Below are 22,130 nucleotides of genomic sequence, written 5' to 3' on the forward strand. Positions count from 1 at the left end.
AGGGTCCTAGAGACAAAAATGAAGCTTGCACAAATTTAATCTGCAAACTAAAATTTTACGTATAATTTTCGCACATACTGGTGGGCAGTACGTTCAAGCCGAGAGACATATTCAATAATCACAGAACACAAAGCATACTTAGTTATGTACCTATTCTAAGATTATTTCAGTTTCATCTTACTCAGCAGGTTATGGCTTTTCTCAGGACTCTGCAACCCTTTATTCCTTTTTATTTGTCTGATCTCTACCCAGCTTGCAGTAGGAGGCTGGACTAGAGATCTCCTTCAAGCCTGAAGCCTGAATCTTTCTTTAATCCTATGATTCCAAAAGGAACGGCATCTTTCTCACCTGTTGATCACCCACCTCACCTACAAACTCTGAAAACTCTGTAAATGTTCAGTCTGCACAAGTAAAAGGTTCATCGTTTCTATTTAAAAGGCAACAAAAACTCCTCTCTACTAGTGGCGTGTCTCCCCTTTGGGGTCTACAAAACTGAACACAAATTTGGAACTCCAGCATCACTACTTAAGTCTCAGAACACCACATTAAAGAAATTTGATTATTTCTTTTATCTACTTGTGGTAATTACCATAAGCTGGTCTTATGCTGAAAAGCTTGATATCTATTACTATTCTGCTTCTATCACATCTAGCATAGTTTGTCCCTGATCTACGATATTCAGAACAAGTAACACATTCCAGCCAATAGTTCCAGCTAACAATGCTATGTGTAACTAACGTCATTTGATTTAAAAACCCATCACACCAGCCGCTTGTAGAGCAATTAGTTATTCCACTATCATTATCATTTTCATGCTGAAGTTCAAACTGCACCACGTTACGGTTTTTCCATGAGGCACCTCTTTGAAAAAGCCCCATGACCATACCAAGAAAAACACAGCTTCGCAGTCTACTGAGAGACTCATCACTCCCACGCTGAGCCTTTCCCTGGAGTCTTGCTCCAGAAATTAGGACCGCCGTCGTACTGCTGCCTTTCAGCCTCGGCTGGCAGGGCAGAGACAGGATTTCCCCTCCAGCTGGGAAGAAACAGCTCTTTTTTCAAGTTAGAAATAGGACTTCAGTTAAAGAAAGCTCATAAAGATTTTTGTGGCATGGACTGTGCTTACCTCCTGGACAATGCCTCATGGCCATTTTACACCGTCTGGATTCTGCAATGGTTGGGCACGGTATCGTGTCTTTCGCTGGCTTCTTCACAATTTGCCTTGTTCTCGTTTCCAGGCCCCACTTAAATCCACATGTTTTGTTATTTCTGCTGCAAGTTCCCCACTCGCTCCACTGACCCACTTCACAGCCTTCTGGTAAAGCAAAAGAAAACACGAGTTAGCAAATCTTCTGGGTTTTATTTTTATTTTTTCCTTTTTTTTTTTATTAGTAAGAATATACTATTAGAACACACCCCTTAAAAGCTTTACTGTCAACAGGCAAAAACTCAGAAGCAAAACTAAAATATCTTAGGCAATCTGAAAGAATCTTCTTAGCCAACATCAACCTGGGCATAAACCCATCAGACGATCAATCTGTATAGACATCATATTCAAAAACCCTCCTAAAATCATAAGATTGATTTAAATTTTTCTCCTTTTAATAAATAAATCCTGGATTTGCAAAGCTCAGGAGTTCACTTTTCCAGTCCTCTCCATCCTGAAACGCAAGGAATACTGCTGAAAGAAAGAGCCTGTTCTGACACAATTCCCAGCCTTCAAGATAAAACAGCACATTGTGAGACTCGACAAGTAGTGTGAGAACTGCCACTGCTGGCTCAGAGTTACACAGTACATTTCTACTAAAAACACTTATTTGGTGGTTTATATTTGTTACTTTCTAACGGAAAAGCAGGAAGCTGAAGAGAAACTAAAAATGAATTTAAAGCCCAGATGTTACAGGAATTACATCTGCCCTGCTCCTGGGTTCTGGCCTCGGTAAAAGACAAAATGAGCAGGTAGTTTTACGAAGGTGAGAGTCCAACAAGTCTGCCATTGACTTAGGAGTTCTAATGCAAAAACTGGCCTTCCTGAAATCCTACAAATTCTGAGTTATAAATCCTCATACAAGGCAATTTTCAGTTAAGAGGACAGAACGTTCTGATGCAGAACAACAGAGTGACATTCCCAACCATGCAGTATTTCGAAGTTTGGAAATAATGATGATGAGGAGGATGAGGATGATAATAATAATCCATTATTATTATTGGACACAATTTATTATTATTAATGGACATAATCCATTAGTGAATATTTCTTGATAGAAAATACTAAGCATCAGCTTAAAAATAGCATTGTAAGTATCTGAACCCAGCCACCTGGCCAACAGGCTGCTTCATCGGCTCTGCTGCGCTAGAAGACTCACCCACGCATTCCATAAGCTCTTCCAAGGCTGCAAATCCAGGGGGACATCCTCGGAAGCAACGGCCTCTGTGCGAGTAGAAGCCAGTTTTGCATTTGGTACAAAAGTCTCTGCTAAAGCAGGAGTCGCAGTTTTCTATTCTGCATCCTGAATCAAAAGGATCATAAGGAACAATGAGACAGCTAAGTCAGGGTGAGACTGAAAATGAAAGGATTTATAAAGCAACAAAACAACAAAACCAGAAGTGCTATAATGAGGAATACTGTAATCCTGAAATCTGTCTGTTCTGTAAGAGAAATTACAGTTAACTGTAATTATTAAATTACCACATTTTCCCCTATATCCTTTTAATCCTATTTTTAAAATCAAAACTGTAGATAAAACCTCTAATTAAGTGATATTTGAGTTAATTACATCTTTTTGGAGGAAAAATGTTCAATATAAATTATTCTTGTGTTTAAGTAATTTTGAGGAAAATAAGATGTGACAGATTATTTTGGGAAGTATGCATGTATTATATGTACTGTATTCAGTTTATTATTTGCCACTGAAAGCAGGATACAATTTTTTTCCATGACTTGACCCTATAAAGAGCTGGATGCATGCTTTTATGCGTCATGTCTGATTTCCCCATCTACACATGTGCATGTGCTACCATGCAAAAAAACTCTGTTTTTCTGGATATAACTCCTCTCCATTATTAACGAAGTCAATGAATAAAAAGTAGCCGTTATTAAATAACTAAAAGACATAAAGCTATAATCGATAGCAAAAAAAATACTATTGCCTTTTGAAATATTGGATTTCTCGGAAAATTTAAGAGAAATATATATTACAGACTCAGAAGCAGACTGTTCAGAAAAAAATCCTATTCCATACTAAAACATGGCAACTGGGAGGTGAACGAGAGATCAACCGTTATATGCACACCTGAAAAGCTGAAATACTTACATGGAGGCTTATGCAAGTCAGTCATACATACCTAGAAAAAAATGCCAGGGAAAAATGTTCCAAAGATTAAAAAGTAAAAGCCATTATATTTGAAATAGTAATGAGCGCTTTAAAATTAATTTCAATAATCTATATCTTCAGCTGGCATATTTAATTTATATCAGGTACGTTAACTGTATCCTGTGCAGCAGGCTGTATTTGTTATTCATTTCATGCAACAATATACTAATCTTTTTGGTCACTTATGTCATTCATTTATTCTTCATTCTTTTCTAAAGTAAAAAATCACAAACCATAAGGACTTCTGAAATAGGCATTGGTAAATATCCCCTAACAACACTTCAAATTTAGCCAATCTTTATAAAACAGATTTTAATATTTGTTCTTGAACTTCAGGGGGCCAAAATAGGGCATACCATAACACTTAAACTGCGTGGTGGTGGGAAATTATTCTTTGTTAGCAATTAGGGAAACAAGAGGCTTTTCAGATCAGGTTTCTTGTGGCATTGGACAATTAGGACAAAATTAGGTAGATTACATGAAAAGAAAAAAAAAAAAGATTTCAAATGCCGGTACGCCTTTCTTTGGTTAGAAGGAATGCGAACATCAGTTTGAAGTCTTGCACTGCCAAAGGGAAGCTCTGGGGGATCTCTTTAGACACAACCACACGTAACCTACACGCCACCAACTCCAGTGTCCAGCATCTCTCAAAGGAGCTTTTAGAACTTGTGTCCATATAAGCAGCAAAAGTTGGGCTTCTTAGTTTAATTTATAGGAAATTCCCAAGAATGATAATTTCTTTTTAACGAGGGTTGAACCAGTCTCCAAAGAGCAGGAGATCAATGCCCACACACTGACCCTGCAAAACCACTTCTCCAGATTCATGTGTCTGCAAGGTAAAATGGTAAGGTGGGCTGCTCTGAAGTTGCACTGCAGAAGTTAATTGCAAGTCTGATTTGTTACTCAGGATGTACTGCAAATATTTGTTGATTGCAATGCTTGAATCAAACATCCAGTGATTTAAATATTCAGAAAAAACATTTGCCTCTTGCCCACCCACACAAGACAGTTTGAAAAGACATCAAGGTTTTTCCAAATCATTTAGTCCAATGATGAGGTGCAGAAAAGAACATTAAAAGAAAAATTAGCATCATGTGACCCTCCCTCACATCCAAGTGATGCCAGTATATTTTTGAAATAATGTTTTAACTATTGCTTTCAAAATATTTTGGGGAGTAACATGTTTAAAGTTTACTCCATTCGAACTTTTTTGTGTGGAAGAGGGATTAAATGAAAAACTTTCAGTATAAGTTGCCTTTTGATATCATATAAACATGCATAGCAGGCACGTTTACCTTACGCTGGGGATACCCTCCATAAAACTACCGCACTTTAACAGTACATACGTGAATACCCCACATTTAAAGACTAAATGAATCAATCAATCTTCTTCCAGTTTCTTGATCATACTTCAAAATTCCCATCCTATTTATATCTTTTGCTTTCCCTTCTATGCCAGTTTTCTTTTGAATCACAGTAGAATCCTTGCCACAGTAATTCCATTTTGGAAGCAATAGTACGGGCTCCTGGGTTAAGTTTGGGTGGATATTTCCAGCAAGGCAGTTTATTTTCAGTTTTTCCCATGAAGATAAATCACTTCAGATATGAAATGCCTACTATCTAATCTGTAGCAGATGCAATTTAGCAGAAAATATTGAAAGAATATTAGAAATGCTTTAAGAATTCGGAAATTAAAACATTAATTCACCAGAGTGATACTCAGCACAATGCTTGGGGTTACTGGGTGCTGCTCATAATGGTAATTTAATCAGTAATAGACCACGCTGTAGCTGAAGACTAACTGGGACTGACAACTACTCCTCTTTGACATCCTCCATACGCTCTGTTTCAAATCATGAAGGGTGCTACTGCAGCTCAAAGTCCTGCAGGGATTTTTAAATAAAATTTAAATAAACTAAACTGAAGAACTAAACTCAAGAGCAGTACTGCAAAAGTTAGAAAAGCTAACTTTCTAGAAGTCTACTTCCAATTACAAGCTGTCACAGGAGTGGTTATGAAATAAAGAATTTTTAAAAGAGTTTATTATTTTTGGTGCTTAGCTTCATTTTATTCTATTGTTTAAATGCTTTTGGGGTATTTTTTTTTTTTTAAATAAAAGTGCCATTAATACGTTACTTTAATTGAGACTGAGGTTAGTAAGCCAGAACAAATGAATTCTTTAAATTCTTTTGGTTTTACAGCTAAATATAACAACATGGAGAGAGAAAAAAAGCATATATGCTTTTAGTTGGAGTCCTAAAGAACGCTGATACGCTGTTATGAATATTAAGATACATTGGTTTGGAACTAAAATTAACTGTGTCAAATTTTGTATTCCTTATTGTTAATCAGCATCATTATCTATGTATACTTTGTTAAACATAAGTCTTAATGGAAGTATATTGCAGGATTTGAAAATTTTTTGCATTCTATTATTTAAATAATAAATTGGATAACAAATCAACAATCTAGTATGAAACCTACAGAAGAGCCGTTTGACATGATCTACGATAATTAAAAAAAACAGCATTTTAAAAAACAGTTTCAGCCTTTACCCAAAATAATGTAATAAAAACCCAAGGAAATATTTTTTAAAGTTAATGACCTGAACTGTTTTCTTCTGATTGTCACAGTTTTCAACCCTTTGAACTTTCTGATCTCATCATCTTATGCCTAACTTGGGTGAAGGAAAGCAAAATCTTTCCTACTTTTCAAAACCCCTTTCTAAATCCTTTTAGATTCCCTTTAAATTAACTAGTTAGCTTACTGATATAATAAAATGGAATAAGAAATATTCTTTTTTCATCTGGAGAAGTTTCTTGTCAAAAGTGATTTTATTACCTCAATTTACTACCTATAGATCCAGCTGATTTTCTCACCAGTTCTGTCGTTCCGTTTCTGTATAATTTCAGTAGCTAAACCATGCTGCTAGTGTATTCTTTTTATTCCACTTAAAAGATTACCTAGAAGTTTATAACACCAAAAAACCCCAAAGGAAACAAGGCCAAAACACTTGAGCATAGCTAAGATTTTAGACCCAAGGAGCTCTTCAGAGCAAAGAAATAGATATTGCATAACCCACAGTATTCTTCAGAAATGCTTTGATTTCTTTTCTGGAAAAAAACCCAGAAAATGGTGCCCACTTGAGGTTTCCAGATAGAGAAGCGTAAGCGTCTGGGACATTTTAGAAGCAGTAAGGAGAGGGAGCCTAAAAGTGGAAGCTTTGGAGGCACGGGGATAGATGAAATTGGAGTTGAGGGGAGAAAGAGTTGATAAATTCAGTCGTGCAGAAGAACCCCAAAGAGTGATCACATATCTTTGGCAGGCCTACCATACTTGCAGGGCAACAATGACAAGGTTGGAAACCTAATCTTCAGAACCTGAGAGTGAAGAAGTAAAGGGTGCTTCATTGCTGCTCTTCCCATTTAGCTAGCGACAAGAGGTCTGTCGGTTAGGGGCAGACACTTGTGAGTCCCTACCTCTTCTTTCCCTTGTATTCAATTTGCAGTGTCTCATCAAGGGTCTGCTTCCTACCAGACCTTAAATGCCTTCTACTCCTGCTCAGCATCATGTCTCCTTATATCCCACTGGCTCTACTACCCTCTACATAGCCAGGACCTCTCAGACTCATCATAACGCTCTTACTGCAGTTCTTCTAGCATAATCTCCTATTTTCTTTCCAGTGTTTCTATCTTGGGAAGGTCAGAAAGTCAAATATTTGCTTCCATCCTTCCACATGAAAGGTATAAAACACCCTTGAAAGCCAGCCCCACATGAAGCCTATACATCTTCCTCTGGTACCGTCCTCACATAACTGGAGTAAACAAAGCACCCAGGGAGGCCCAGAGAAATCTGCTGGTGTGTCTGATTAGCACAGCCTATTTCTAAACAGATGACATTTTTTGAAGTGTTACACCATACTTCCCACCAAAGTTGTATGTAAATGCTAAAAGAAAAACATTCTGACCTCATTGAAATCCATGGCAAAAGTCCTAATTGCTTCAGCAAGGGCAGTATTAAACTAATAACTTTCTTATCCCATCAGATAGACCAGGACCCACTGCAATGACTTTAATAGGCAAAATTAATATTAAAAACCCTAAAGAGATATAATCTTTCATGCTAAATACATATTTAAAAAGTGAAAAGTGAGAACTGAAGAAGAGCAGTACTCCAAAAGTTATAAAAGCTAACGTTCCAGAAGTCTCTTTTCAATCTCAAACTGTCACAGGAGTGGTTATAGATCCACAGCTCCACGACTTCACCTCTCAGGGGAAAGGGTGGAAGGGAAGTCACTACATTGCCTGGTGAAGCTAAGCTGGGCTGAAATTAGAAGTGCTCTGCTCCAGTATCTTCAGTGTTTAGACAAAACAAAGGGAAACAACAACTTATCCCTTTGACAGAGCTCTGAAGTGTTGATTTATGGGACAAGACATATACCTTCTCCAACGGAAAGTCTATTGATTCCGGGCAGTCTCTTAACTTAGGCTGACAGGAGAGTAACAACTTGAATGACTGACGTTTCAGTGCAGCACAAGGGTAGATTATGGTATGCAAAAGTGCCTCCATGCTTGAGAGCAGTTACAGGATACGCTCAAGAAAGAAACGTATCTCCACCAGCTAATATTGTGCCACTCCTCAGTCAATGGCCTGGAAACCTACAGAACTGAAGGACCAGATTCTTTGGTTGTTCTGCAGATGAGAAAAAGAAAAAAAAGATCATACTATCTCCATCAAAAAGGCCGTTGTCAGAAAAGAATCCAAAGACAGAAATTTAAAACATCTTCGACTGCTTACTGAAACAGAGTGGCAAGGACTTAGGAGCCGAAGTCCCCTTTTCCTTAATTTTCAGTAAGGGAAGTATGCATCCCAGAACACTTCAGAAATAATTTTCTTCTGAAGTGCTTTCACACATACACCCGATTTTTTTAAAAAAAGTAATAGCTATGAAGCATTTTTCAGTCAAGGTTAGGGCAATCAATCTGGTCTGTAAGAAGTGCATTTAGCCAGCTAGAAATAAAATATTTGTATTTAGGCTTTATAATCTCATTTATATCTCCTAAACCTTTCTCTGCTATTTACTTAAATAGCATAAAAACCCAAATCTGATTGTCATGGATGAAACTTACAATATGTATAGAAAACTACATAAATGGTGCATTAAAGAACTGTGGAAGGAGAAAGCTCGGATTATAAATAATGCCCAAATTAGAGATACTTTTTAAGCAGATGAATCACAGTGATATTAAAAGATTTTCCTGACCTGCTTTGGCTTCCTGACAGTCATGATAAACCACTTTTACTCGTTCTTCTCTTAAAATAAGCATTAAAGAATTGGCAGATTTGCATTTTAGAGGAGAAATCAAAAGCCCAGAAGTTCAAAATACAAATTCAGACATTGAATTAAGTTTAGACCCAGGTACACGTGCTCGTTATTGCAAAAAAAGAGTATGTGCTCCTGTAAACAGCTTCATTCTGCACTATTATTACAGAAAACATAAAGTCACAAAGATACTACCCTTCCATAGTAAAACTTATCACCAGTTTATAAGGTGAGGCAGAATAAGCTGAATTGTAGGGAAATATAATTCATTTGAAGTTCAAAATAAAGTATAAAATGCTCCATATTGAGATGCATGTTCTTCATTTTTTAACATACCTTAACAAGAAGAAAGTTTACTATATTAGCTTCTCATGCGAGGTGCAATACGATGAATTTTAAGGTCAAAAGATGTCTATCTATCTCAACTGTAAAAAGCGGTTACTCATTTGTAAGGTATTTTTACTGATCTGCATAATCTCGAAAAATTTACATCGCCTTATTTTGCCTTTGTGATCCCTGTTCTGTAGCGTTTCCATTGTCACTTTTTTCCTTTCTAAACATGAGCAATTTGACTGAATATTCATCCATAACTCCCTTCATAAACGACAATTCACAGCAAGTTTGCTCTGCATGAAACACAGACACCAGTGAAGACCAGCTGAGTACAGGAAAGGGAAGCGAGAACACATGAGGGGATCTGCATGAGTGGAAACCAGTAACCAGCACCGCAGGAAAGAGAGCTGTACTGAACTGTACCGAACACCTTCGAGACGGAGAGATAATGGTCATATTTTGCAAAGGGAAGCCGCAGACTGAAGCTGAGCAAGGAAACGTGGCATTCCTAAATCAAAGGGCTTGGTAGTCTTGGCACTGAAATTGGATGCTTGCTTGAGGTGTCCCCTTGCTTTTAAGATGACAAAGTAATGGTAGATGATGATCCACTACAGTCAGGGTTCTCCTTTCGAAGGTCAAAATCAGTCTTTCCATTAAGGCATCATTCCAGAGGAGCCTCTGGGCCTGTAACTTGTGAGGCTGGTAATCCTGGGGTGTGACAAACTATTCCTGGGTCCAAAGCACCTACTTTGCTCTTTTACAGTGAGCTCTGACTCACAGCTCCCTACTTTTCTTGCCTTAGATCTCTCTGCCTATTCCAACCAAGAACCTCCTAACCACCCAACCCCAGACTGTCCTCCTGCCCATCAACACTCACTCCTTCCAGCTCCTGTCCCATCCCTCTGCTGCTCAGCTAAATACCACTGGTGCTACAGACTTCACACTGCCGTCCTGACGTACCCGTTGTCACTCCACGCCAGTCTGCCGCTGACCCACGCCACCTCCTGTGCTAATCCTCTCCTGCATTTCCTGAGCTGGGAGAGACTTCAAAAATCTAGACAGATTACACATTTCATAACTCACCTTGAGGACACAATGGCACAGGAGGGACAAAGACTGTGCTAGTGCTAACAAGAGCAGGAGACAGGGGCAAGGAGCTGAAGAAAGCTATGATGTGAGCAGTTCTTGTAGGGGACGGAGTATCAGTTAGACAACCAATGGAAAGAGAAGAGAGACCAAAACTTCCAGGAAAGACTTTAAGGAGACAGTAAGGAGAGGAGGAAAATCATAAGCAAAAGAGCTTTCAGCTACAAGGGAACAGAGCTAGCTATTTAACCTCCTAAGCAGAGGTGGCTTAGGCACTTGCAGGTTGTTTTATTATTATTATCATTACACTACAAACAAAAATTTTTAAGCTACAACTTCAGCAGGGGCTGAACATGAGTGCTAGAGAATGATACACACAGCCACTTGACCATAACAGTTCCTGAAGTTTACCACAGGTCTACCATTTCATGGAGAACCATGCTTGGAATACAACATGCTAATTATAAAATACCAGAATGAGGATATTTTTTAAAATAAATGTACTTAATAAACACTTAGCGATACATTTCCAATATGTTCTAATCTTGATTCATTATTAGTTGAGATCCTTTAAATAAATGCCAAACCACAGTGTTTGCAATTAGTACTTTACAAATATACAATTGCCCTATTAAATCTAAATTGATTACAGATTTAATAAATCTTAATTCAAAGCACTATGATGACTTTTGTTGCCAGACGGATGGAACAAAACTCTTCCATCGAAATACAAAGTAAGGCCAAAAATCATAAATTTCAAAATAAGAAAAAAATCCAAAATCCATTTGATGGAGGAAAAAAGAGTCGAAGAGATAAAGAAAGAAAAAAATAAATGCCTATAAGATAATAATAGGTGGACATCGATTTCTGGCTATCTAACTTCATTTTCAAAATTCCAAATACTGTATTAAGCTTGTTTCTAAAAGATAAAGGTATACGTGAAGGAAAGAAACATAAAAAGTAATGAAAGCTATTCCTAAAACATCAGGAACATTCTTTTATTTAAAGCAAACATTGATGCTCCTGCAGTAATTGAACCCCCTGAGAGACTGTTAGAATTGCACCGAGTACAACAGTCTCAGAAGGTCATATGCTCTGCTCTACTACATAAGAAATAGCCATGACATGATATATTAATGATGTCTTGCTATTTTGTAACAAAGTTTTTTTAAAAAAATAATTACCTTTCCTAATACAGTGAATTAACTACATGTGTTTAATAAATGCTTGATTTGTTTAAAAGTTTCTCTTTATCTTGTTTGGAAGGGGAAATTATAATTTTAGCAATGTCGGGCCCTCCTGTGAGAAAGAAGCTAAACCTAAACAAATGGAGTAGCCAAGCAGAGCTGAAGGGAGCTGTAATTTCTAAACTCCGAGTGCTTCCTCCCCCTAAAATTGTAGAGGTTACTATGGACACAGACCAAGTTGAAAGGTTCAAGATAGGCTTGATCCATTAATCAGACCAACTTTAAACCAATGACACAGGTGACAGATTTCATCTTACTCTTTAATTCAGTTTTGTTTTTCTCTCATGAAATTATTCCTTGTTGGAGCAGTTCAGTTCAAAGTCATTAATTATTAAAATTTCTTGGAAAATTAACAAAGTATAGCTCTTCTCTTGGGCATTCTTCTACAGAAGAGACTCAACACTTTCCAACTTCGTGGCCAAATGTACTGCATTCTCATACTGCGGTGTTCAAGATGAAAACCATCTCCAGCAGGAAAATCCACATTGATTTCTAGAGACAAGCAGTCTCAAAATTACATGATTCACTGTTACTAGAAAAACAGGCTCGAACCAATTCGCAAATTCAAGGCACACATACTGCTTACATGTAGAAAAGAAAATTAGTCCTCAAATTCAAAATTTCCATCATTTTAGAGCTGCTGCACTTGGCTGTGGTATTTATTGTGTTACATTTGGCACTAACTATGTTTGGCTTTTAAAATCATGTCAACATTTTCCATAAAAATATGTTCTATAGCTTCTCTAACAAAAATGGGCAAGGATTCCAGCAATAAAATGTTAAACAGCTTTTGTGCCTATGAAGACATTAATAGGACAGAAATCATTTCAACTTATGTAATTCAAGCCCTGTAACTCCCAGAAGTATTTTAACATAGCCAGAATTTTTATTATTTTTAGCTGAGATAATACTATCTGAGCAATGCAGTCTGTAACTAAGCGTACCTAAAACTATCTAACATCAAGTAGGAAGAAACCTATTCTATTTTTTAAGAATGTTTATTTTAACTCAACTTCAATCCACAAAATGTCTGTGTGTCCACAATGCAACGTATGTGCCACGCAAGATCACCAAACCGAGAAAAAGAAAAGATGTGATTTATAAATACACCAGTTGGCAGTTACACTATAATAAAAACATACAACATAAAAATCGCTGGAGGGGAACCAGGACTGGTCGGTAAATGCAACTGCATCATTATTCTCACAGGGGGAGACTGTCAAAGGCATGAGGGTGAGTTAAATATCCAGCGCTCAGCACACGCCAATGTGGGTTGGACACAACTTGCATTTATGCTTTTCAAAACCAATCCCGTAATTCAGGGAAAAAGGCCACTTTCTGTAAGTGGTAAAAATGAAAAAAAAAAAAAAAAAAAAGTTATATTGAATTCGCCGTCCACCTTCTGCAAATAACTTTTTTTTTCTTTTTAAGACAGTAAAGAAAGACTGCCAGTAGGGACTACTTTTCCTACCTCACAAGCACAGTACAGGCTGATATAGATAAATTCATCTATTTCCCAAAGCAGTAACTATATTCAAAAACATCTTTTCATGGGCAAGTTTTTACAGCCCAGTTTTGAAAGGTTTAAAGTGGACAAGTCGCAGAATTCACAAACGTGTTATGAAAATTAAGGCCAGGATCCTAAATTACTTTACAGAAGGGATACATAAACCGTATACTGGTCTCATTTAATTTTTCATCAAAACCTAGCCACCTGGTATAGATTAGGCAGCACTCAGCAATATTACACAGCCGTTGGGAACGCAAGGCGAAGAATACCACATCCACAGAGCCTGTGCAGAGAACGGGGAGAAAGAGGCGGGATGTCATTGCACGGGCTGGGACGGCTCCAGGCGAGTGCTCCTCGTCCAGCCCAACCTGCCACGGCGTGACCTCACGTGGGTCTCAAGATTATGTGTGGTGTGAAAGGCAGCACCCGCTCTCTCACAACACCGTGCGTCCCAGCGACATGCCACAGTACCGAGGGGGAGAGTGCCGTACGTTTAACAGACACCTGATTATTCCAGGAAGCAAAGAAAAGCTATTTCTCACTTCAGGTTCTTAGGTTCGGTGACCTAATTTTGGTCAGACTATGACACATGCACAAAAAAAACCCCAAAACATAAATACGAATTAGAGGTAATACCAATGATTAATAATCCATATGGCTAATACGCTGCATATGAGCATATGGAAAAATCAATACGGATCGGCACAACTGCCAGACAGCGGCGAGATAATGCACAGAGATACCAGAGCACTCGTTGGTCTTAACAGTTGTGCTTCTAGGCACAAACATGCAAACAGGGAATCTTGTTGCACATTAGCAGGTTGTAAATTTCCAAATAAACTGCAGTACTAAAAGTGAAAGGTTGTTTGTTTGTTTTTAATAGTGCATCTGTTTTATTAAAATAGCAACACTTACATATTAAAGCACGTCTGGTGTGAGGTGTCTGGTCACCTGAAATTTGTGTGGGAACAAAAAGCATGACAAGCAGCCCACCCATATATTAGTGCATGTACTCACTAGTACCTACATGAGGCACTGTTAAATTAATACTTAATCCTTTTTATTTTCACATAGGGGGAATTTGTTAAAACTAGGAATATCTGCTTAAATCATCATTCTTTCCTACGTTTCCCTTCGAACTAAAGCAATAATAACAATAAAAATAGCAACAACAATAAAAACTAGGTTAATGCATCAACTATTTAATCTGCTGATTGTTACATATCTTCGAATGAGCTGGGACGTTCTTTAGCAAAGGAGTTTTATGATGATCTTGAGACATCCGTGGAAATATCACCGTGTTCCACAACATATCATCTTAAAAACTGAGCGTGAATTATGGCCTTCCTACAAAAGCAAATGTAAGAGTTAAAAAAAAACAAACTCACTTGAACATCTGTTCATATCTGGCGTCCGGAGTCCGTAGTACCCCGATGGGCAGGAATGCAAGCATTCACCATATTGTCTCATCCCTTCTCGTCGTAGGAAGAAGAATAACTTGTGTTGGCATCTGATGCACCCATTATCCTTTGAACAAGATAAACAGCCTTTGCAAATTGGATTTGGTCCATAGCTAGCTGCAAAATAAGAAGATAAATTACACTTTAAGATCATTTGGAAATTATTTTGGCTGGAGGTCCTCTTCCCTCTAGAGTTTTTCTTATCTACCGCATGACTACAAGTAATTTTGAAAGGAAGGTTCTGAAAGCACGCTCACTCTCATATATCTGCGCTGGCGAGTGAATAAAAAGAAATGCAATCTCTATATTTTTAATTGTATGTAGGGCAATTTAATGAATTTACACATTTTTAAAATAGAGGTACAGGCAAGCAGAGACCAAGCTATATAAAGTTCACCAGTACAATGTACGTAAAACCCAGGTGCTGAATTCTAGTTTGAAGCTAGGAACGTAAGCACACAACAGCAACAAAATACAAGAACATCAGCACCCTGATATATGCACCTGATATGTCCACGGATATCCAGCAACCACATTAATGCAATTTCTGACTTGTGAAGAGAGCAATATCAAGAGTAGAGAACTCTGCAGAGCAGGCACAGCACTAGCAACACATGCTGGCCCACAGCTCTCCTGGTCCTAGAACAGCTGTCTTCTTGCACTCTCTTTGTGGTCTTTCTAATGAGAACGTCAAGACATTTCCCCCCCTTCCAAAAAAAAAAAAAAAAAAAAAAAAAAAGAATAGTAGTTTTAACTTCTAAGAGCTTTTTTCTACACGTTTCTACCCAAAATGGGTTGAAAACCATATGCACAGACATTACCGAAGGAGGACATTTAGTTTAGATTGCCATTTTAGGTCACCAGCTGCCATGCCTTCAATTCTATTCCCTGGTTTCATTTTTTGGGTGTTTTTTTTTTTTTTTTGTAATTAGTTGGCTGATAACTGCAACACAAACCGTAGCTGCTTCACTCTCTGCCCTTATGAGTTTTTATTATCCTGCCTTTCTGCAGAGTCGCGGAACACTCCCCTGTCCCCATGGGCTGTCAACTCTTCCTCAGGCGCTGAGTCAGCACAGCAGGTTAGCAGGGGGAGGATGGCTCAAGACATTCCTGAATCCAGCACAACTTAACAGGTCTGTTTTAAATATTAAATTGGCTACAGGACTTCACAGAAATTTGCCAGTTCAAACCTGGTTTACTGGAAACAAAAGAAAAATATTACGCAACAGAAAGAAAGCGCCTTTAGGGTCTCAAGAGCTTTTTAATAGAGGCCACCCTGAGAGTAGCTGGCCAAAAGGGCAAGGACTATGTTTAATTGTTATATTTTAAAATATTTGAAAGTATTCACACCCTAACATAGTACTCTGGTACTTTTATCTTGTATGGTTGGATAATTGAGGTTGCTCAATGGATGACTTCACCAGCAGAGCCAGGAAAAGAAAAAAGGAAAAGCCCACCACCCTCTGGAACCAGTAGCTGATAAGCTTTACTCTCACCTTCACACATCTGCACACCACATTCCCACTCCCTCTCTGCTCGCGTCCCCCACACATGCCTCACCATGTTCAGCACGATGGCATTCAACTCCGATCTTATACAAAAAAATCCTAGTGGGTGGCAAGCGGGACAAGAAGCCAAGTGACCCGATGTGAAGCGTTGGAGTCCTCTGGCACCAGGCTCACTTGGTGAGAGCCTCTTGATGGGAATAGCATCCTTACTCTCTATGGTATACAGACGATTCTTTAGCTCTCCGTTAACCCTTTTGTAACAACACACCCTACCAGACCAATTGCCTTATACTCCTAAACCAGTTCCCATCTCCTGTTGCTCACAAGACCTCAGATATAACTTTTCCTACAGTTCCTCTTACGACTATTCTCATTCACAATCCACATCCACATCTTCAAAGACATACAAGAAGAGAAACAAACAGATGATGAGCAAGGCCTGGATGCATTCCTCATCTCACTGTCGGCAGGGATTGCTTATTTGTAACCACATCAAATACTATGTGACCATGTACTCCAAAACAATTGTTGCTTAACACATGATGGGCAATCCTGTAGACTTCTGAATCCCCTTTTAGTCTCCTTGCATCTCACTCGCGGTAAATCTGTACTTCCAGCTTGTTCAAGGTTCCTCAGAGAAGCCTGTACTACAACAAAAGAATTAAAAGGAACAAAGCAAAAGTAAAGATGCGAGATGCCTGAATTTATTCACCACTCAAAGTGGTCTTTGGAGTTTGAATCAGCTGAAGTCAGGATCTCATATACAGCATGTACATGATTATGACGTAGGGCCAGGCCAATTGCTGAGCAGCATGGATATAGTTAAAAGCCACTATTCTCCACAGTGTCACTTGAGGAGCAGGGATGAGGCTCTGGACCAGATAGATTTGCAGTGTCCATGTAGGTCTCATGTCCACCTTCCCTCATTGACCTCCATTAAAATTCAGACTTCTTGTCTACAAAATGTGCCTCAGTTTGACTCTGCTGTCCAACTTCCCTTTATCTACGACTGCCCACATGTTGCTCTCCTCAAGTACCTCTTTTTTCTATTTCTGGTAAGCAGTCTTTGTTGATAAGCCCTTGTTCTGCAGACAAATTTAATTATGCTGACTTCTCTGGGCTTCAGCCATAGCTCTGTCCTAACTGTCACATGAAAAGGAGTTAACAGCATAAAATGATCCTCTATTATTCCATGCTATCCTTTGTTTAGGAAATGGGCAGCACATCTTTCATGGCTTAAGGTCAACACAAGATATATGAAAGAGTTCAATAATACAGTAATTTTGTAAGGTGTGTGTATATATATCCCAAAATTTTAACTTGTGTGTACGTTCCCCAAACCATGACTCTCCTTTTACCTTATCTCCTGAGCAGCCTTAACAAATTATTTATAATTTCTGTGACTGTATTTTTTTCCCCTATTATAGGAACACTGTGAGATTCAGTTCATCAAAAGCTGTAAACTGCTCTGAAATCCTCAGATATGAGGTATTATAGATGTGACACAGGTGTTGTTACTTAAATGAATGATTATTAAAATCATACATTGAATTTGGATAACCGAGTTCAAGATGGTCACATAGTGATGACTTTCCCTATTGCTCTCCTAGTTATGAAGTTATAATAAAAACATAAAAATGCATCAGGTATTTTTCTTTTCTTTCTTTACCACATTAAGCAAAAAAAAAAAAAAATCACTGAAGAATTATACAATGGTGAGGGGAGATAATATGATTTGTGTGCTGTAATACAGAGAGTAAACTTTATGAAAGAATCTGAAAACTTCCCACAGTGCTGCTTAGGCACCAAGCTGAATAATTTCCAGGTATTTTGCATGCAGCGAGATACTGTGAACTGCGTATCACAGAACTGGTGTTATTCCACTTTGTCGTTCCTTTTCAGAGCTTCACGGGAAGCAGGCTGACTTCTGCGACCTTTCTGTCAGTTCAACTTGTCCCAAAGCAGGGGAAATCATGATATGCTCTGCTACTAAATTACTGAACATATACTTTAACAAATCAAATACCGTAGCACTGGTTTTGGGGTCATATAGGCATGCCATCTTGAAGATACCACCTTAACTTTCTCTCTTTGGCCCTATGTACACAGGCTATTACTTAATCCTCCAAAATGCCCCCTACCCCAAAGTCTTCCCTTTCCATCTTGGTTTCTTAACATGGCAAATGTAATGTAGTCTTATCACATTCAGCTTTCTGAATTCTCATGTAATTGCTCTTTCAAGGAGGAAGTGATTGCCTCTGTGTTCAGCAGAAACATCTATACACTTCCTTTGGAATTTCTTCATAACCTCGACTTTTTCTTCCTGTATTAAACTGCAAGAAAAAATAACAAGCTCACAAAACATGGTCAATCGCATTCCAAGTTACCAGCTGCACCATAGGCGATGTAAAACATCACGCTACTCATCTCCATTTCCACCCTGCCTGGAACGCCCTCCTTGGCTCTGTGTGCCAGGCAGGCAGGTTTCCCCCAGCCAAATCCCTCATGGAAACTTGCTCCTTCCACAAGGCCCACAAATGCTAACCAGTGTCACAGCGCTGCTGTCGTCACATCATAAAACCGAAAACGCACACATGCTCTAAGTTAGCACCATCCTCCGGGTCTCAAAGCGCACGATTGCCCTGGCTGGCTGTTAGGATTTTAAGGTCCCTGCAGCAGGAGGAATGTTTTGTACAGCCACATAAGCATGTCCGCGGGTGTGAACACCGCACATAAACACACACCTTTACGCAGATAACGCATCTTCTATTCCTTCTGCTTGCTGCATCTACAAATATACTACAGAGCATCTCTGTATTTAAAGAAAAAACATTTACGGACTCGATTCCCTATATTGCTTTTTTTATTTTAAATCTGGGATTAAACTTGCCAAGTTTGCAAAGGTTACTTCAGAACACAGACTAGTACCCAAGCACTGAATGAAACACTTCTGAACTCTAAGGGTGTTCAAAGTTTCATGGTTTGGATCCATATCAAGTAAAATCAAATGTCAGCTAATTACTTTAACTCTTGTCTGGATCAAATGTATTTAAGCCATATTGCTGAAGCGGTTTTAAGTGAATTGTTATGACTATTTGAAATCACAAGAGAATCAACAGTACAAAATGAGTCTAGCCTGTTCCCCACAAGAACACAAGTTGTTCTGTAAGCAAGAGAACAAGCATTTGATTTCCTATCATCTTACTGTCTTGCAGCCCATACCACAACAACTGCTACTAATTTGTGTCCTTCTTCTATACCCACTTGTTAGGTGTCACAAACCTCTTTTGAACCTGGTGCTTCGGCTCACCACAAGAACCTGGTATTTTTATTTCTGTAAAAACCAGGCTGCAACGGACAAATGAATCCAAAACCAATTGGAGAAAGAGGAGGGCCTGGCAGGAAAACAAGCACTACAAAAAGTCATTCCCTGAACACCGTTTCTTTAGAGGGCCAGGCTAACATGTTCATTATGTTCCTAATATCACTTGCTGCCTTGACATTTTGTCCCTTTTTGACAATCTTTGGTGTTTTGTACTCTCTGAAGTCAGAAACTGAGCTTGCTGGTACAACGGCCAGCTTAATGGCACTCTTGTCCTAACTGGGATTGCAGCCACATAAATGCTGGTAATTGGATTTTAGTTTAGATCTAGCAGGAATGTCTCCAAGACACTTATCACAGTAAACATGAGGTGTGCAGACAGGATTTGGAGGAGGGATGCAACTAAAAGATGACTACAAGCTGCACTTATTGCAGAAAGAGTGGAGTTCATAATGCTGAATTCAATTAATGCTTTAAAGATATCCCATACATATCTCAATAAATCCAATTAAAATACGCTCATGCCTGGCATGTGTCCTCAGAGTACCAAAGAATGGAACAGAGAATACAGCTTTACAGAGACACCAATATTACATAGTATACCAATGTACTAACACTGTAAGACTGCAAGTTCATTATAGTTAAAAACCATCTGATGGGCTATGAACAGAAGCTGGCCAAGAAAAATACCTATTTTTCATTAGAACTGTGTAAAAGCAAAAGTAAGTTTTGGGCAGAAAACATCAATAACAAAAAAAAAAAAAAAAAAAAGGAAAAAAATTTTGCTAGCTTGACTCTAGTCATTCATTGTCTTTAGGAGAATTAAGAGATTCAAGGTCAAAGGGGATTTTTATGAACAATTAGCCCAATGCCCTGTACAAAGAAGCCACAGAACTTGTGCTTTACTAAAACATATCATTTAAGAAACCGTTCAATCTTGATTTTTAAATTGTCAGCGGTAAGGAAACCACCACAACCTTTGTTAAGATATCATAGGGGCTAATCACTCTCACTGTTGAAAATCTGCAGCGGAATTTTGAACTTCAAATAGCAACCACTGGACCTTTTTATATCTTCGCCTGCCAGATTGTTAACAGTTTTTCAATGTTTTTTTCCCCAATGCAGACACTCTGATCAGGTCAAGTCTTAGCCTTCTCATGGGTAAGATAAACAGAGCAAGATTCCAGAATGTCTCACCGCAAGGCAAAGTATCCAGTCCTTTGATCAATCTCTTACCATTTTATCAAGAGGCTTATGGACACCAAAAAAGAGTTCAGCAATGGAAAAGCGATTGTACCAGTGCCAAACACCAAAGTGATATAACTTCTCTGCTTTTCCTAGATGTTACTGTCCTGAAACATTCATGAGTTATGTAAGTTTTTTGACCACAAAGACACTGTTTCCCAAGTACTACGCTGCTCTGGGTAGGAGGCAGCCATTTTTTGGAGTTACGCAGGAGATCACCCCATGCTATCTTTCTCAAGACACTGGGCCTTAACCACTCGTGATCATCTTCTCTGAAGTTGTCCACAACTCAGAAGACCCAAACGTTCCCCACTCTTCCTCTGAAGATAGACTAACTGTAGGGTGGCCTTTCACTTCAATGAGTTTGGTATAAATCTCACCAAATTTATGCTCATAAGTGAACAATTTTGCCTGCTTATTATGAAACCATTTCTTCACTTCCTTTGGAGGTCTTAACTATATTTTCAGTATCATAATTTTATGCCTAAACTACTCTAATTTTTCAGTTCATTTCATTTTCTCATTATTGATATAATGTCCTTCTGATTATTCTAGTCTAGGCCTCAGAAGACTTGTCTTCATTCCATCTATATTCAAAAGACAGTGGACTTTATTCCACTTCCAAATCAAAACAGTTTACTTTTGCCACATGGCTATCCAGCTGAATAATTTCATAATTTTCTGTACTGTTTTCCCCACCACCGTGGTAGGGAGAATCACTGTGATCAGTGAGGTGTTATTCTCCTGCAGGCAAGTCTCAAGAAATCACCTACACGTTGAGATATTCTGCAATATTCAGTGACTATAGGCATTATCAGCATTGCATACTGACTACCAAATTCAGGAACCTACTTTATCAATAAAATGGCATCCATGTTGGTTTCAGGATGCCTTGCTTGCTTAGCTATTTTGAGAATATTACTGACTTTCTTTCCAGCTGGGCTGAACTACCAGTCACAGAGGTATCTCACCCGTCTTTATTCATTCGGCCATCTGGAGCTGTTAAAGCCATGTCTCATAGCTTACTTTACGGATACCTGCTATCAACTGGAAACATTTAAATCCCCTTGTCCTCTTCTGTCTACTGTTCGCAGCCTACCAGTCCTCACTTGCCCTCAGCTCTACTGAATGCTGCTTCCTCCTTCTATTTCTGATGTCACTCCTCCACAATTTCTCTCTGTTCAGTTCCTTGGGGGACATTTCCCCTCTCCCTGGACATGGAGCAGCAATGCTTCCTCAGTCTGGTTGCTCAGACCTCTTCCATTTCCCCAGTGTTCCCCAGTGACGGTACTCATCCTTCCAGTCCACAAATCCAGAGCTGTCAACAATTTATGTTTTACACACAGGAAGTCCTTTCTGGCTACCGGATGGAAAAAAAAATATGGAACATCTGTTGCAGGTCACAAACACCACTCCATCACCTGTCATCCTAAAATTCAAGTACAGAAATAGACACAGAGAGGAAAATGTTCCACTCCCTGTTCAAATGTCATAGGAAATATTAGCTTTTATTGCTGTTTGCTGTTTACGGCTTCACTGGTTTTATCCTAGGTCTTCCTGCTGTCACTGACAGAGAGTAATTCAACACTCACACTTGAAACACTGGGGATAAAAGGTCAAAGCATCACAGCTACAAAGTGCATGCAGAGACAAAAAAAAGGTAAAATAAAATATACTAAAAAAAGCCCTCTTCCTTTGTGTTCATGCATACAGGTCGGCTAC

The 22,130-nt window shown here is 38.7% G+C and overlaps 1 protein-coding gene across 1 annotated transcript in view; it reads right to left on the reverse strand.

Annotated features, from left to right (window-relative positions):
• Positions 1–22,130, reverse strand: part of RSPO2 (R-spondin 2) — a 106,523-nt gene that overhangs the window by 38,913 nt on the left and 45,480 nt on the right. Inside the window, exons 3-5 of the mRNA XM_074577678.1 lie at positions 14,262–14,450; positions 2,367–2,510; positions 1,127–1,315 (exon numbers count right to left, since the gene is read on the reverse strand). Of these exons, the coding sequence (XP_074433779.1) occupies positions 1,127–1,315; positions 2,367–2,510; positions 14,262–14,450 (522 nt within the window). The remainder of the gene's footprint in view (positions 1–1,126; positions 1,316–2,366; positions 2,511–14,261; positions 14,451–22,130) is intronic.

This window comes from Larus michahellis, chromosome 2 (assembly GCF_964199755.1).
Source record: "Larus michahellis chromosome 2, bLarMic1.1, whole genome shotgun sequence".
Classification (NCBI taxonomy): Eukaryota; Metazoa; Chordata; class Aves; order Charadriiformes; family Laridae; genus Larus; species Larus michahellis.